Source organism: Lactuca virosa, chromosome 2, assembly GCF_052849685.1.
Source record: "Lactuca virosa cultivar CGN04683 chromosome 2, Lactuca_virosa_CGN04683_v6, whole genome shotgun sequence".
NCBI lineage: Eukaryota > Viridiplantae > Streptophyta > Magnoliopsida > Asterales > Asteraceae > Lactuca > Lactuca virosa.
In genome coordinates this window covers 252,750,774-252,766,856 of record NC_136427.1, presented here as the reverse complement: position 1 = coordinate 252,766,856, position 16,083 = coordinate 252,750,774, and the positions used below count along the sequence as shown (strand labels likewise).

Here is a 16,083-nt window from a genome sequence, read left to right as displayed (position 1 = left end):
TATTATTTTGTCTTTACTGTATTCCAAGCTTATTTGTGTTTTGTTTATAAAAAATAGTCAAATATATCAAAAGACAATTGGTTTGAAGCACATATGTAATTGTAAATTGTAGGGAAAATGACTTAAAAATGTAATAATGTTCCAAAAACGTACAAAAACACCATTATTCTTTTTTTAGTGAAAAAAATATCATTTTACCGGGTATTGTAGGTTAGTAGGTTAAAAGATTTATGGGAATATATGTGCCCTTACCCTTCGTTATTTCCCCCAAAATCAAGGGTTCATTTCTTTCTCTTTCGTTCATTCATCCTTTCCACAAAATCACCACAATGGATTCCAACTTGACAATCGAAGTAAATCATACAGGTTCTTTTGTCCCCAAACCGATTGTGTATTTCAATCCAGTAAAAGTGGTTGTTAGCAATGTCGATTTCAGAAGCATGAGTTTCATGGAGTTCATCTCGTATGTGAAGAAGTTGGTCAAGGATGGAAGAATCAATGTGTACTATTATCTTCCACAACGTTCACTGAGAGATGAGTTTAGAGCCTTGGAAGATGAAAATGATTCTGTACGTTTTCTTGGTGTTGGATATGAGAATAGGGGTATGATCAATGTGTACATAGATCACAGTCAGGAGACAGTTATGGAGTGGATTGAAGAAGAGATAGTTGAAGATCGATCGATAGATGGTAATACGGATGATGATGATGATGATGTAGATTATTAGTTAGATGTTGCAAAGGTGAAAAGAAGTCTAAATGCCCTTTTAGGTTGTGGGCAACTTGGATAAGTAAAGAAAGATCATTTCAGATTAAGTCCTTAATCTATGAACACAACTGTTGTAGGGCCTTCAATTTAGGTGCAATGGTCACATATAGTTGGATTGGAAAACAGTTAATGGAAACCATAATAGATAATCCAAAAATAAGTTACAGGAAAATGGCAACAGCAGTCCTTAGAGATTTTAATCTAAAAGTTAGTTTTGGTCAGTGTAGAAATGCCAAAAAAGTGCAATGGATGAGATAGAAGGGAGTTTGGTGGCACACTATGAAAAGCTTAGGAGTTATGGTTTGGAGCTATTAAGGACTAATCCAGGTTCCACAGTGAAATTTGATGTGGATATCATGCCTGATTCTACAGTCCATTTTTCAAAGATGTATATTTGCTTGAAGGCTGTGAATGATGGTTGGATTGAGTGGTGTAGAAGAGTGATTGGTGTAGATGGATGTTTTTTAAAGGGACTTTGTAGAGGTGAGGTACTTTCAACTGTTGGTATGGATGCTAATAACCAAATGTATCCTCCAGCATGGGCTGTTGTTGTAGTTGAAAATAAGGCAAATTGGAAAAGGTTTTTGGATCTATTGCTTAAAGACATTGATATGTGACAAGGCAGAGGACTAACCATCATCTATGACCAACACAAGGTAGTCAACAGTTTTTTAATAATACTATTTATATTTTATTTTTATTTTATAATGACATTCAAATGTTACTTAATAGGGACTGATTGAAGCAGTTAAGGAAAGAGTGCCAGAATGTGAGCATAGACAATGTGCTAGGCATGTCTATGCCAACTTCAAGAGAAAATTCTCAGGAGTTGGATACAGTAACCTTTTATGGGGTGCTGCCAAGGCCACAACCACCACAAAATTTGAAGATATCATGAAGGAGATCAAATTAATTGACATAAATGCTTATGAACACCTGATGGAAAAAAACCAAACAAATAGTCTAGGGCATTTTTTAGGGAAGATATTGGTAGTGATGACATTAAAAATGGTATATCAGAGTCATTTAATGCAGTCATTGTGGAAGCTAGAAAAAAACCAATAATAGCAATGTTGGAAGATATTAGAGTGTATGTCATGGAAAGAATGTTTACTCAGGAAAGGAAGGGCCTGAAGTGGAACTTGGAGATTTGTCCCTCAATTAGAAGGAAGACTGAGGACATGAAGAAAATACAGAGGTATATAACTATATTTATACATAATACATATATTGTGACAACTGGAAAATCTTGGAACAAGCAAGGTCTATGGTGTATCTATGTATAATGTAAAACCACATCACAACTTGTTGCAATAAAACTTTGAAAGCCAAAAGGGCATTGTTTGTATAAGTATATATAGGTAATTATACTTTGAAAATCATATTCATAATAAAGACTTGAAAGTCAACAAGTTATAACAAGTCAAGATAAGTAAAATAGTTGGAATCAATCATGAACTACACATTACTTTGGAGATTTCGATTTTGGGGACCCATGAACATGGGATTTTGGTCGTAGTGGGCCAAGAGCACAAGCCTAGGCCGAAATCACCAACCTAGAACACCCTTAGGCCGAAATCACCAACCTAAAACCACTAGGACCGAAATCACTTGGTCAAGCCATGCCTAGGACCGAAATCACATGTGATTTCAGTCATAATAGGGAGCTTTTAGTGGGTTTCGGTCAAGATAAAGAGAAGATAAGGAAGTTGACTTTATGATTATGTCACACCCCCGAACCAGACGGCGGAAACGTCCGGGGGCTCGCGTGACTATAAATTGAAATATCATCACAATGAATATACATGAAACATAACACAATCGTCACCAACATTATATATAACAACTGGCATTGTTCACATCAAGTACATTGTTTTACATTACATAATTCGAAGACATAAGTTGTACGATAATTGACATATGCATAAAAGAAATCCCAAAATACTCTCGACGATTCTTCAGCTTAACGATTACCTGAGAATACAAGTTATTTTGAAAACGGTCAACATATATAATGTTGGTGAGTTCATAAGCATGTTTGAATAAAAGTCTTTGTATCTTTTGTAAACCCAGAAAATCCGATATTTTCTGTAAAATGTCCGAAAAATGATGTGAAAATCGAGTATAAATGCATGTGTGAATTTCATAGTAGTAACATATAGAAATGCAGTTCAAATTTCTTTATATATTTTTGTTGTATGTAAGTAGTATTTGAATAATAGTATTTCCCCATAAAATCCGATATTTTCTGATTTATAAATGTCACGGTCCTTGTACTGTAGAAATGTTTTGTATCATTATGACTTACGATTTTTTAATTTTCCGTAATGTCTTAATGGGAATGGATCTCTATATGAGTCGTTATAACCATACATGATAGTGACTGATTTGCCTGTCTTGGCATTTTTCCAAATGCCGGATTTTCGTTCAAGGTTTTGTCACCTTAGACTGGCCTAGTCTAACTGTAGCGAACAGCTCAGGTGTAGGGGAGTCACCCCCGTATAGATCTATACACAAACTCTCGCTCTCCCTCCAGGAGACTCTGATTATAACTACAAGCTACGGTCATACACTCGATGGTGTCAACCGACACGTCTCACTAGATCCCATTTGTCTTCACATGAATTTGTATAATGTTATATGTATTTAGAAGTTCGAACACTAGATGATGTATGAAATGAAAAGATAATGCCCAACAAACATGAAGAAAAGGCACAATGGCCCATTAGACGTGTAAGTTATTTTCGGGCCAAATTAGCATGTAATTGGGCCACTAAGGCCCAATAACATGTAATGCTAAATTAGGCCCATTTAGCATGTAATTGGGTCACTTAGGCCCAATAAACATGTGATGAATACATTGGGCCCAATAAACATGTAATTAGACCACAAAGGCCCAATAAACATGTATAGCAAATACTAGGCCCAATAATCGCACCATTGTTGTATTTCGTTTGTTCGTTATAGTATAGTTTGTTATGTCATAATTATATAATTTGAACTTATTTTTAATAAAACTTGCGCTTTAAACCTCTTAAGAACTAATTTGAGACATTTAAAGGCTTATTTCACAAAAATGTCATTTTTGGTCTATTTTAGTTAAAAATAACATTTTAGCCCATTAATTTATAAAAGTTCTATATTTTCGGCCCAAATGTTTAATAATTGACAGATTTGACCCAAAAATACATGTATTGGCGTTTTCAGCCCAATTTTGCAGAAAATTACATTTTTGACCCATTTTTCGTGAATTTTACATTTTCGGCCCAAATTTCCAAAAAACTTTGCATTTTTAGTCCAATTTAGAAATAAATGTTATTTTCACCCCTAAATTCGGTTTATTTACATTTATGGCTCAAACTTTGATCAATTGACATTTTCAACCTCAAAACTCTTATTTTTCGCAAATTTGGGCCCAAAACCGTGAGGCCCAAATATTAAGCCCATTAGGCTAAAACTTACACTTTTGGCCCTTTGAAAAGTAGGGTTATCATAAAAACCCATTTTTATATAAGTATGACCTGTTTGATCCTTATAAAACCGTAAATGTCACTTTTTGCCCTTATCTTTTGTTTTCTTGACAAATATGACCCTTAACAAGATTTTAGCTTTAAATTTCCATATCTTAAACACGTAAACACTTTTAACTTGATGCTATAATGTATAAGGTGTCTTAGTTCATGGACTTTTACTCAATGTTGTTTAAGATTTCGAGATGTGTTAAGATCTAACACATTTTTACAAAATAAACTAAGAAATCACACATGACATGCATAAAACATATAGATCTACACATTTTACTTGTATTCTCCCCCAAAAATCATGTAAAACCGAAAACAAGGGGGTATGAACTCACCTTGTTTGTTTGATCTCGATTTGAAGAAGAAATGAGTGTGTTTTCGGCCCTAACAAGTCTTCTTGAGTAGATCTCGAGCTTATGGGGGTTTTCTAAGAGTGTGATCACCAAAAATGTTTAGGAGAAGTGTTCTTAACATAAGAATGAAGTTATATAACTTGGATATGTAGGAACTTACCAAAGAAATATGATTTTTTTGGTGGAAATCTCCTTGAACAACCCTAGATCTTCGAAAATTTGGAGAAGAGAGGAGGTTTTCTAGAGAGAGTGTTCTTGAAAGATTTTTGAAAGAGAATGAGGTGGTGAGGGTGAGGTTCGGCCGAGAAGAAGAAGAAGAGAGAGAGGAGGATAGTTGAAGTGATAGGTGCATGGGTACATGCACCCTTGCATGGATACCCAACATATAAAGATTATGTGTCAAGAGTTAAGAAATCCTCCATTTTCCCTATTTTTTTTGTTTTTCTCCTTGGGCCGAGAATGGGCTTGTGGGATGAAGAAAATGGTGTTGATCCCAAACTCCTGGCTTGATCGACTTTTATAGGCCCATTATAATTTTTCGTCCCATTGGGCTCATTAGATGGTTCACGGCCCAATATGATACAAAGGAATGAGTCTATGGTTCATTAGGGCTAATTAATTCTCTTATGGCCCAATAAGGCCCGTTAGGGTTAGAATGAATCATTCTAGGCCCAAATGGTCCAACATGTTGTAGATTTATGAATTAGGTCACATTAGAATCCAAATAGGGTTTCTAAGTCCAATATAGTTGAATTGAATGCTTATTGGTCCATTAGGCCCAATAAGGAAATCCTAGTCCATAATGAACTTGAACCTGGATCTCTAGGGCTTTCAACTCCCCAATTGACCATTTGGATACTTTGTGTAAAGTTTTGAACTTCACTTATGAACCTTGATTAAGTTTGTGGTCATAGAATGAACATAGTGTATGATATCAAGTTAGGGTTACAAGTATTATCATAAATGAAGTTTACATGATTACATAATTTTCCTGGCTAAAAATTCCAGTTGTGACAGATTAGGTATCTCACCCATTTCCCATGCAAATTCAGCAGTATCCCACACAATAACCCAACAAATATCTATGCATTATCCAGCAGATAACTAAGCAACTATCCTATCATCCCTTCTTCCTTAACTACGACAGATCACCCCACAAACCCCACCCATTCCATTTCTCTCTAAAGATACTACATACCCTCTCAAAGAACCAAGTAAAAAGCTTCCAAGGATTAAATCTCCAAGCTTAATCTTAGTATTTTGGTAAATTGAAGATTGCAAATCCTTTGCTCATATGTTTGATCATTTACATTTCATGTTCCCTCATAATAAAAAAATTAGGAGATTGAAAATTAAGAGAGAGAAAAGTTATTATGTTTCTAAAAAACAAAACTACAAAAATGATCGATGCTTGAGAAAAATTACAGAAATAGTTAGTGTAACAGAATTACAGAAACGATCATCGTATAAGATAAAGTCTCTCTATAGAAAGACGAAATTATAGAAATGGTTATTATATAAGAGAGTTACAAAATAATCCATGTCTAACAAAGCTACGAAAACGTTTCATGTGTAAAACAAAATTACATAAATGTTCCCTGTATCAAAATTTTTAAAAAAAATGATAAATGTGTAACAAAATTATATAAATTGTCCATCTTATCGTAGCAGGGACTTAAATTCCTCGTTATGTAAGATTAACCTTTTATACAACAATGTCAAGATAAAACTATTATCATATACAAGAGACCAAAACTTATAATGTAATTAAATATTGTCGATAAGATATTATACTCTACATTAGGGATGAGAATTTGGCTCGAAAAAGCCGAACCGAACTGAACCGAACTGAATTAGGCCCGAATAAGCAATTCAATTCGGGTTTCGGGTATCTATATTATGCTTATTCGGTTCTTGGGTTATTCGGTCCGGGTTACCCAAATAAGAGCTTATTCGGTTCTAAATACCCGACCCGAATAAACATTCCTCGTCCCCCTGCTCTGATCGACAGAAATCAAAATCACGATTCACACTTCTTTCCTCGTCGTTCAGAACAGAAAAACACCCTACGTTCTCGTTCTCTTCGTTTCAAAATTAACCAATATTCTCAACTATTTTCAAACTCGAAATCACTTCTGTCGATCCTTCATCTTGTTTCAGACTTTCAAAAATCGACCATTCCTATTGTCTTTAAGGATTCATGAATTCCTACTTTGTCTAGTCATGAAAAATTTGGCTCCAGACTTGTTTTAAGCTCAATGCTTAGGGCAGAGTTATGGCTTTACCCCTTCTTAATCTAGCATTGCTACTCTTCTTTGGGAACAGACCGACAACCCACCACTGGAACTCGCTTTGCTCTCGCTCGGCTCACTCCCGCCTGTCTTCTTCCAACCATAGTTCACTTTAAGAAAGATCCTTCATTTCACTACAGTTGGAACCAAAAAGCCGGAAAACTGTAAATGAAGCTTACATCACCTAACCTAAAAAGATTTGTGCATATTTTGAGTTATGCAGCAATGCTTCTTGTAAAGATCTGTTCAAGAAATTCAAGTAAGAAATTAATTCTTAGTATGTTAATCTACTATGTAAATGTTATTCTTTCAATACATTATTGTGTTATGCTAGTCTTCGAATGTTTTATGTGATGTATAAAAGTACATTGTTATTCTAGTATTCAGGTTATAGAATCCTAATACGGTTTATTCGGTACTTTTTGGTTATATTAGGTCCTTAATCATCTTGTACATTTTATTCGGGTTGTTCGAGTAATAACTAAACCTAACCGATTAATACCCGAACCGAACCGAACCGAACCCATTGGTTAATCGGTCCTACTCTACATAATCTATTGTTATAAAAGGGAACAAGTTACACTTAACCCACTTGACTAACAAGATGTATAACAATGTATTTATAACAAATGACATATACTAACTCGTCGTTCTAGAAAAAATGACTCATTTTATATCTTTCCACTAAGATTAGAATTTTTTTTTACGAAAATAATTACAAGGACACCATATTGATAACCCCAATTAATTCATCAACAATACACGATTAGGGAAAAAACAACTTACTCACAACTTAAATCATTGCTTAGAATTTCAAAGTAACATTTGCTGATATTTATATCCTTAGTCCCGGTCATTACATATAAAAAAACAAAATCACTTGCATTCACACGATTATTTAAATATAAAAATATTTAGCATACAATGACCATATTTAAGCTTTTTTTATCAATCCTATTTTAATAAAAACAAGTTTAATGTAATCATACCGCAACCCTGATTTAAGCAGTTGTAATTTTTTATTGTTCCATGGAGGATATCTAAACCCAAAATCAATAAGATATCCTCTCATCATCACTCCCTTCTGATGACTGAAATTTTCAAACGAGTATTTTCCATGGTATCTTCCAAACCCACTTCCGCCAACTCCGCCAAATGGCAGCGTGTCAACAGCATACTGTATTATTTTTTATATAAAACAAAAAAATGTTATTTTGACATGAACAATGACTATTAGAGCATCTATAATAGATGATTTAATGAGATTTTTGAATGAAGTGAAATGTCTAATTGGATTAAACTCCAAACATAATGGGATACCAAGTTGTCATTCAATGTGCTTGAAGTTCTAAGGTTTTTTAATTTTTCTTAAGTATAGTCTATTTAATTTAATTTTATAGAGTTCAATACATTGTAGAATTAAATGATTTTATAAAAACTAAACTTGAGATATGTGAATCCATTAAATTTTATAAATTCAATGCATTATAGATACTTTCATATTAATTTTAATAGTTACTTAGTGTCCATATTATATGGCCAAATAATACCGAACAATATATAAGTTATTACTTGAATGATGGCATCATTAAATGTAATGCTGCCCGATGATGTTTCAGAAATCATCCTTTTTTGAAGTTTTTCATTATTTGTGAAGCCATAAACAGAAAGTGGTTTTGGCCTTGCTCTTATAAACGCAACACTATCTTCAATATTCTCCAACTGCATCCAAAAGTCAAATGGTCAAAGGTTGATCATCTATTTGTACTCAAGGCATTAAGTATAGTACATTGCAAATTATCGATGATACATGAAGTGTATAACATGATGGAGACCGGGTTGTGTTCTTACTGTGATAATTGGAAGCAATGGACCAAAGATTTCTTCTGTCATGATGGCAGAATCAAGTGGAGGATCAAGCAATATTGTCGGCTCAATAAATCTACACCACATAAATCATCATTGGTATCGGGTTTATGTCATAGGTGAGCAACAAACTATTTTTTTTCAGTATACTCATAAAACACTGTGATAATTGGTATCGGGCTTAAAATGGAAAATTTCATTCACAAAAAAATCATTAAAAAAGGGTATTCAGTGAACAAAATGTTTTGATAGTATTTTTTTTAAGACAATGATGTTTTGTAAAAAAGAAATAATAATTTGTTACTCATTTACCACGTCAACCCATTAATATTTTACAAATTTTCCCTCTTGGTGATAGAAAAGGCCAATAAAAATTTGCTTACAGTTTTTCTTCGTTTGATGAACCACCAAAAACGATAGAAGATTTTACAAGAGGTTCATCTAGAAGTCCCTTCAATCTTAAGAAGTGTTTATTGTTTATAATCTTAGCAATGCTGTTAGATTCCATTGGATTGTCTCCGAAAGATTTCATGATGTATTTTTTCAACAATTCCACCTATATATTATAAGAAATACAAATTTATATCTTTTGATTGTTGTCATAAACGTAACAATATAAATTATTAAATAGAAAAAATCAGTAAAATATAGCTTCGATTTTACCAAAGTTGGTGCGAATTTCTTCTGTGTGAGAATATAGTCAATTCCAATACAAGCTTGCCCACCACACGCTCCAAATTTACCCCAAATAATTCTTTTCATTGCAATCTATTATGGAAATATAAACAAAATTTAAAATTTAAAATTTATAGAGCAAAATTATGTTACATGATGTAATTGTATAGATATGTTTGATTATTAACACAACTTAAAATTTATTTACTGACAGCCATCAAAATCTTGTTAAAACATTGTTTATACATGTTTTATGTTTAAAGACATGCATTTAAATATTAATTTTATATATTTTAAGTTAATTATTATAACTGTTTCCCCACTACCAAGTTTCTAAGCTCTACTCGTTCATACTCCATATGTTGAAACTTAAGAAAAATACCATCCCATGTCATGCATATAGAGGTGATTTCAATTCACCCACACGACCACAAGTCATATAAACCATGTTGTAACTTATTGATAATTGGTTAAACCTATAAAATACAAAAAATACTGTAAATGAAACATGTAAAATGAAATGAAATTAGCTTAAAATTCTTTTAGTGTTTATTCTAAATATTGTTATTAAAATAAATTATTAAATAACATTAAATAAAAAAATAAAATAAAAACTGATATTTTGTCCACCATTTATTTAATATATAAAAAATAGTATATTAAATATTATACCAAAATTGACCCTACCTTTCTATCCCATGTACTAGAGATGAAATCAACCACAGCAGGGCATTTTCCACCCAACTCCAAAGTCACAGGAGTTAGATTCTTTGCAGCTGCTGCCATAACAATTTGGGCCACTCTTCCACCCCCTACGATCATTTAATATAATCATGGTTAACATACATACATACATACATATTGATATACAGATACGTAACATTAAGTGTTACCTGTGAAGAAAATCTTATCAAAATTATGTTGAAGAAGTTTTTCACCGACAGAGGCTCCACCTTCGACAACCTTAATAGCAGATTTATCAAGGTAATCATGGATTGTCTTAACGAGAACTGAGGAACAAGCTGGAGCAAGTTCTGAAGGCTTTAGGATTATTGTATTTCCTGCTGCTATTGCGCCGATAATTGGTTCAAATGATAACCCTAATTCATACAACAACCATTAAAAATATAAATATATTTTAACAATTAACAATGATTATAGAAAATTTAATCCATCTATATCAATTATCAAATGTCTTGGTCATGGAAAGAGACATAAATATCAAAATATCAAATCCAATTATCCATCCATAACTACATATTTATTTGAATTTCAACAATTTAATGTTAAGAAAACGACGACCCTTTCCCTAATTGTTCCATGAATTTGGATACATTTATAGAAAGGAGTAAAGATACATGTAATTTGACTATTATCGTTGTCACCACTTGAAAAAGTTTATTGTGAATTTTGATTTTTGCACAAGCTAGGAGTCTATGACTATACTTTTATTTTTTATTTTTGTCATACGCTACTATTTGTTATACTTGTGCAAAATGTCATTTATATGTAACGTAAATGTAGTATGTATTTTTTAGAAGGACAAAATAGTCTTTTAACTAGTTTGGCCCATCAAATTTAGTACCAGTGACCCACTGTTCTGATGTGGTTTTCAAAAAGAAACATTCCTTCATAAAATCAATAATATTAGAAAATGATCTCGTTTTAATATGATAAACAAAGAATTTGTCAAAATTTAAAACTTTTGTGTAAAGTTATATTTAAAAAAGAAAAAAGAAAAAAAAAAAAGAGTGAAGGCTGACTTGACTAGAAAAGAAAAATTATTAAAAATATATTAAAAAAAAATGGTTATACTGATACATTTAGGGGAACAAGGATTTGGAAGAATAAAGATGACAGGTACATATTAGTTAGCAAGATTTAAATGGTCCAGAAAAATAAAATTGATTCTTAACATATCCATTTAACTAGTAACACAGGGGTTAATTATGTAAAAGCAATAAAACTTGAGGGTACCAAATGGAAAATTCCAAGATGATATGATGAGGACAACACCAAGGGGTTCATGAACCAATTTCGCTGTACTAGGGAAAGCAGCCAGTGGCAGTTTAACCTGTCGACACCAAAATTACTATTATACCCTCAAAACATATTTTTCCAAAACATATAAAAAATAAATAAAAGATTACCTTTTTGCTAGCCGTCCATTTGTTTAAGTTTCCAAGGGCATACTTAGCAGATTTTGCCACTGTTCCGATCTGTAATGAATATGAATATATACATATGTATGAGTTTAAGTTTTCAATTATGAGTATGATAAACCAATTTTTATAAAGCATAAACATGTTTTAATTTACGGTCTATGATAAAAACTTGTATTATATTTAATTTTTGTAAAGCTAGATATTATTAGAATACTTTTTTTTATTTGATTTCGATCTTACATATCAATAAAGATTACGTTTATATAATCGTTTGACACACATATATACCTCATCTCTAAAGGCTTCAACATGATGTTTGCCCAAATCTTGATTAAGAGCCTTGAAAATATCACTTTCTCTCTCTTTGAGAAGAGAGAGTATGGCTTGTAGTTGTGACTTCCTCCAGGAGATTTCTCTTGTCTTCCCACTATTGAAAGTGTCCCTCACTTCTTGTAATTCTTCTTCAAAATCACCCAAAAGTGACCCCATTTTGTGTGTGTGTGTGTGTTTTCCTCCAAAATTTCAGAATGAAGTTATTATTTCTAAATGTTCGTAGACAAGTTATATCGTTTCCTTGTTGGTAGAGACCTATATATATTGATAGTATGGCAGTAGTACACAGGCTTTTATTGGGTTTCATAAATATACTCACCCACCAAAATTCAAGTGGTTTGATGCATCACTCCTTTTTAACCAAATTTGATCATTGATCGGTGAATATCGCATAAAATAATTATACGATGTAGAAAAATATATTAAATCATTAAACGTTGGTATTTGTTTAGGTTATTGCCGTTACAGCCTAACAAATTTATGTTTATAGTTTTAAAATGTCCCTATTCTAATTTGCATTGTAGACAATTCTTGTCGTTAAAATTATTCTTTTTAGTTTTGAAAATGTCCCTATTTTAATTTGCATTATAGATAATTGAAGTCTATTTTTACGTGTTAAATTAGGTAATTTGTAAAATACAATCATGTTGAATTGGTAAACTTTATATTTATGATAAAATTCACAAAAAAATATTAAGTTTATATGAAAATTTGATTTAGACATTGTTTTATTTTTTGTTTCAAATTGGACACTTTATTTATTCAATTTGTTACAATTCTGACTACTGATGTGACATGTTGACATATTAGTTTCTGATAATGTGACATTTTAATATGTCAGTTTTTTATGATGTGACATGCTTATATTGCGTGAGACGTGACATTTTTGGTGATATTACATTTTGTGTTAAAATTAAAAAAAAACCTAAAATATAAGGCTTTCGTTATAAGTTTTCAAAATGTAGTGACTTTTATGCAATTTTGTATATTTATTTACATGAAAAAAAGAAAAAATAAAAATATTTTTTTTTTGAAATTTTTTATTTCAAAACTATAATTAAAAATTCATTGTTTATATGTAATATTATAATATGAATATGTAGAGTATTACTTATAAAATTATATCCCATGTCATATTTTAATAAAATATTAAATATTTTAATAAAATATTAAATATATTTAATATTCTAGTATAGTATTACACATAATTATATGTCACTATATTATTCTATCGGGTTATTGTTATTGTAGACCAACAATATTTAATATATTGATTTAAATGGTTCATCGTGATTTTTTTTGCCTTTGAAGGGTACGAGCTTGTTTTTTTAGGTTTTAAAAGGTCATTATGAAAATTTTGAAGAGGTCACCCGATGACCCCATCCTAATCATCAGTTTGCATATGCCACCTAGATGAAGGCCCACATCTTTCTTTATCTTTCTTGTCCTCCCTTGATCATGTCTCGTGTTTCTCTCTCTAAAATCCACATCTTTCTCAAGAAACCCAAAAACTTGCTCATCCGGAAGCCGAATGGATATGGTGGCTCGATGTAGATGCGGTGTTCACGGACATGGAGTACAAAATTTCGTTACATCGGTACTGAAAGGTCCAGTATGCTCAAAAGTCATATTAAAGTGATATTGTTAAATAACATATGATATTAATGGGTCACACTAACAACAACTTGATACAATTGATTATTTATTAGAAATTGATTTTAATAAATATTCAATAAAACTCTTATAATTAAATTGGAAATTATTTATTTAATGGAAATAATAAATTCCATTAGCAAGTAACTTAATATATATCATATGGTATGATTTATAAATCATGTACAAACTTTTGGGTTAGTTGAATCCTTTTGTCTTTTTCCTAAAAGACAAGGTTTATATTTTATAAAAGAGTTTATAAAAGTTTGACTTTTTTTCTTATTCTTTATGTAATTTTTGAGATATGCATAAAAAGAAGAAGTGTATGATTTGTCTAATCATGCTTTAAAGGCATGAGAGACATGTTTATGACAATGGGGATACGTTTGCTTAAAATGTTAAGGACTAATGGTTAATACCTTCACTTTTTGCATATAAATATGAGACTTGCATTCGGCTAGAAGGTTTATCCTTCACTTCTTGCAAGTTGCCGAAATCTCTTCCCTCTATACCATTCTCTCTAGTTTTGGTTAGAAAACTCGAAGAACACTTGCATCTCCATGCCCTCTTTAAGTTCATATTGGTTATGAACTTAAAGCTTAAGGGTTTAAGAGTTTTGGACTAGCATCTACATCAAGTTGAGTCATTGTTGGTGTCTTAAAGGTTCCACATTCTTCATCAATTTCCAAGCCTCCTAAGAGGACCCAAAGAACTACAAAGGTTGTTATTTCTTCACCTCTTCTTTGGTTGGTATTTTAATCTTTCTATAACTTGCAAGAAAATCTTTGGTGGGTATAAAATTTTTATGTTATTTCAAAAATTAAAGTCTTCCGTTGCCATATTTTTCTAGTTTATGAAACTATTTTTGAACTAAAACCCAACATGTACAAAGATTATAACTTCGTCGTCCATGGGTGGCCGAAAGAGGTTTACGAGAAGAAAAGCTGGTTGAGGTTGAACGTAGGTTCGTTTCTGATAAGAAATTGTCAATGGTCGCTCAAATTCTTGGATTCATGGGCTGAAATGGTACCCTAAATCTCCTAATTTCGACAAATAGGTTGGTTACGGTTAAACGCATGGTATTGGGTTTTGATCGTCGATACATTGAAGAACATAACAAAGAGGTATCTGGAGATTGAAACGATGACGACGATGTTACGACGACAACATGCGGAGAAGGTGAGTGAGCGATACAGTGTGTTACGAGAGTCATCGTTCACCGGAGCAAGTTGTCGGAAAGCCATGAACATGGCTTTGAACTTTGTTGATAACCAGGTGCTCCGGAATTATGAGTTTTTTCACCGGAATTTATTGGATCCTTCGGTTGTTTCGCCGCTTCATTTGTTGTTTGATAGTCGAAGATTTAGTTGCATATATTTTTTGAATTTTTTTCGCTTGTATTTTGAGTTGATACTTGGGAATTTTCAAGTTTCTCGAAAAACTCAAAATGTTATCATATACCAAAGATCTTACTATGGGTTTCTTGAGAAAGACGGTGTAGGGAAAATTCGGTCGTCTTCTCCGGTTACCCACCGGTCACCCAACTGAAATTGTCGTCTTCTTCGGTTACCTATCTTAAACGAACGTCTTCTCCGGTTTCCCTACAAGTACTCTGGTCACTGTCGACATTTCCCCTCCCCACCAACAACACTGTCAGTGCTTACCCCCGCCCTTTATCATCGTCTTGATGTATTTTTTTACGGCAAATGGAGAGATGTCCATACACGGATTGTATTGGGAGAGAAACAGAGATAGAGAGCATGTAGTCGGAGTTGCAGAGGATGCCGAAGAGATGGAGGGGTAGAGGGAGAGACCATCAAAGATGAAGCTATGATTTGAAAGAGAACGGACATATGCGAATGTTGAAGGAGTTAGGGTAATAACTCTTGGTTTACGTGGCAACGATGAGTCGACTCACAACTGAGTCATTGTTGACTCGTCTGCTTAGTTGGCAGTTGACAAGGCAAAAAAAATCACGATGAACCATTCATAGGCAAAAAAAATCACGATGAACCATTCAAACCAATATACAAAACATTGTTGAGCTACACTGACAATAACCATTTTTTAGAACAACCGAATTTATAAAAACAAAAATCAAGCAATATGCTAGAAAACAAAATTACAAAGATATAATATGGTCTTATAACGATATTAACAAACATAACTTTATAAGTAGAAGTAAATATATTATTTTAATATTGAAATTTAGTTTATATATGATTAGACTTTAGGTTTGATATTAATTTAACCTTATTAAACAACTTGTAATTATTATTATAAAGAAATTGAAAGTCACGGAAGTTTCAAATGAATGTGATGAAAGAAAAAATACATGTGAGTTTCAAATGAATGTGATGAAAGGAAAAATGCTTTAATTATAAATATATAATGATACTCCGGTTAATCTTTTATTTTTAAAACAAAAAACAAGCCCAGTTGGAAAACCATATAACA

At 32.3% G+C, this 16,083-nt stretch overlaps 2 protein-coding genes across 2 annotated transcripts; one reads left to right on the top strand and one right to left on the bottom strand.

Annotated features, from left to right (window-relative positions):
* Positions 1–7,716: 7,716 nt before the first annotated feature.
* LOC145160772 (aldehyde dehydrogenase family 3 member F1-like) lies at positions 7,717–12,233 on the bottom strand. The gene is made up of 10 exons (XM_079080093.1): positions 11,929–12,233; positions 11,626–11,694; positions 11,453–11,549; positions 10,369–10,575; positions 10,163–10,287; positions 9,464–9,568; positions 9,184–9,356; positions 8,786–8,876; positions 8,507–8,656; positions 7,717–8,111 (listed from the first exon to the last, which is right to left on the bottom strand). The coding sequence occupies exons 1-10, from the start codon at positions 12,127–12,129 to the stop codon at positions 7,869–7,871; spliced, it is 1,461 nt and encodes a 486-aa protein (XP_078936219.1). The 5' UTR covers positions 12,130–12,233; the 3' UTR covers positions 7,717–7,868.
* Positions 12,234–13,321: 1,088 nt separating this feature from the next.
* LOC145158405 (glycosyltransferase 6-like) lies at positions 13,322–15,174 on the top strand. The gene is made up of 5 exons (XM_079077311.1): positions 13,322–13,367; positions 13,474–13,570; positions 14,030–14,037; positions 14,519–14,652; positions 14,737–15,174. Exons 1-5 carry the CDS (start codon positions 13,322–13,324, stop codon positions 15,172–15,174), a joined length of 723 nt encoding a protein of 240 aa, XP_078933437.1.
* Positions 15,175–16,083: the final 909 nt, after the last annotated feature.

What these genes read in the sequence shown, in the direction of transcription:
- LOC145158405 (XM_079077311.1), top strand. Translation starts at nt 13,322, where the DNA reads ATGAAAATTTTGAAGAGGTCACCCGATGACCCCATCCTAATCATCA. An exon ending in TGACCCCATCCTAATCATCA is followed by an intron (nt 13,368 to 13,473) that starts GTTTGCATATGC and finishes ATCTTTCTCAAG; the next exon opens with AAACCCAAAAACTTGCTCAT. An exon ending in TGGATTCATGGGCTGAAATG is followed by an intron (nt 14,653 to 14,736) that starts GTACCCTAAATC and finishes GATACATTGAAG; the next exon opens with AACATAACAAAGAGGTATCT.
- LOC145160772 (XM_079080093.1), bottom strand. Translation starts at nt 12,129, where the DNA reads ATGGGGTCACTTTTGGGTGATTTTGAAGAAGAATTACAAGAAGTGAGG. An exon ending in TTGAAGCCTTTAGAGATGAG is followed by an intron (nt 11,695 to 11,928) that starts GTATATATGTGT and finishes TATTCATTACAG; the next exon opens with ATCGGAACAGTGGCAAAATC. An exon ending in TCATCAAACGAAGAAAAACT is followed by an intron (nt 8,877 to 9,183) that starts GTAAGCAAATTT and finishes TATGTGGTGTAG; the next exon opens with ATTTATTGAGCCGACAATAT.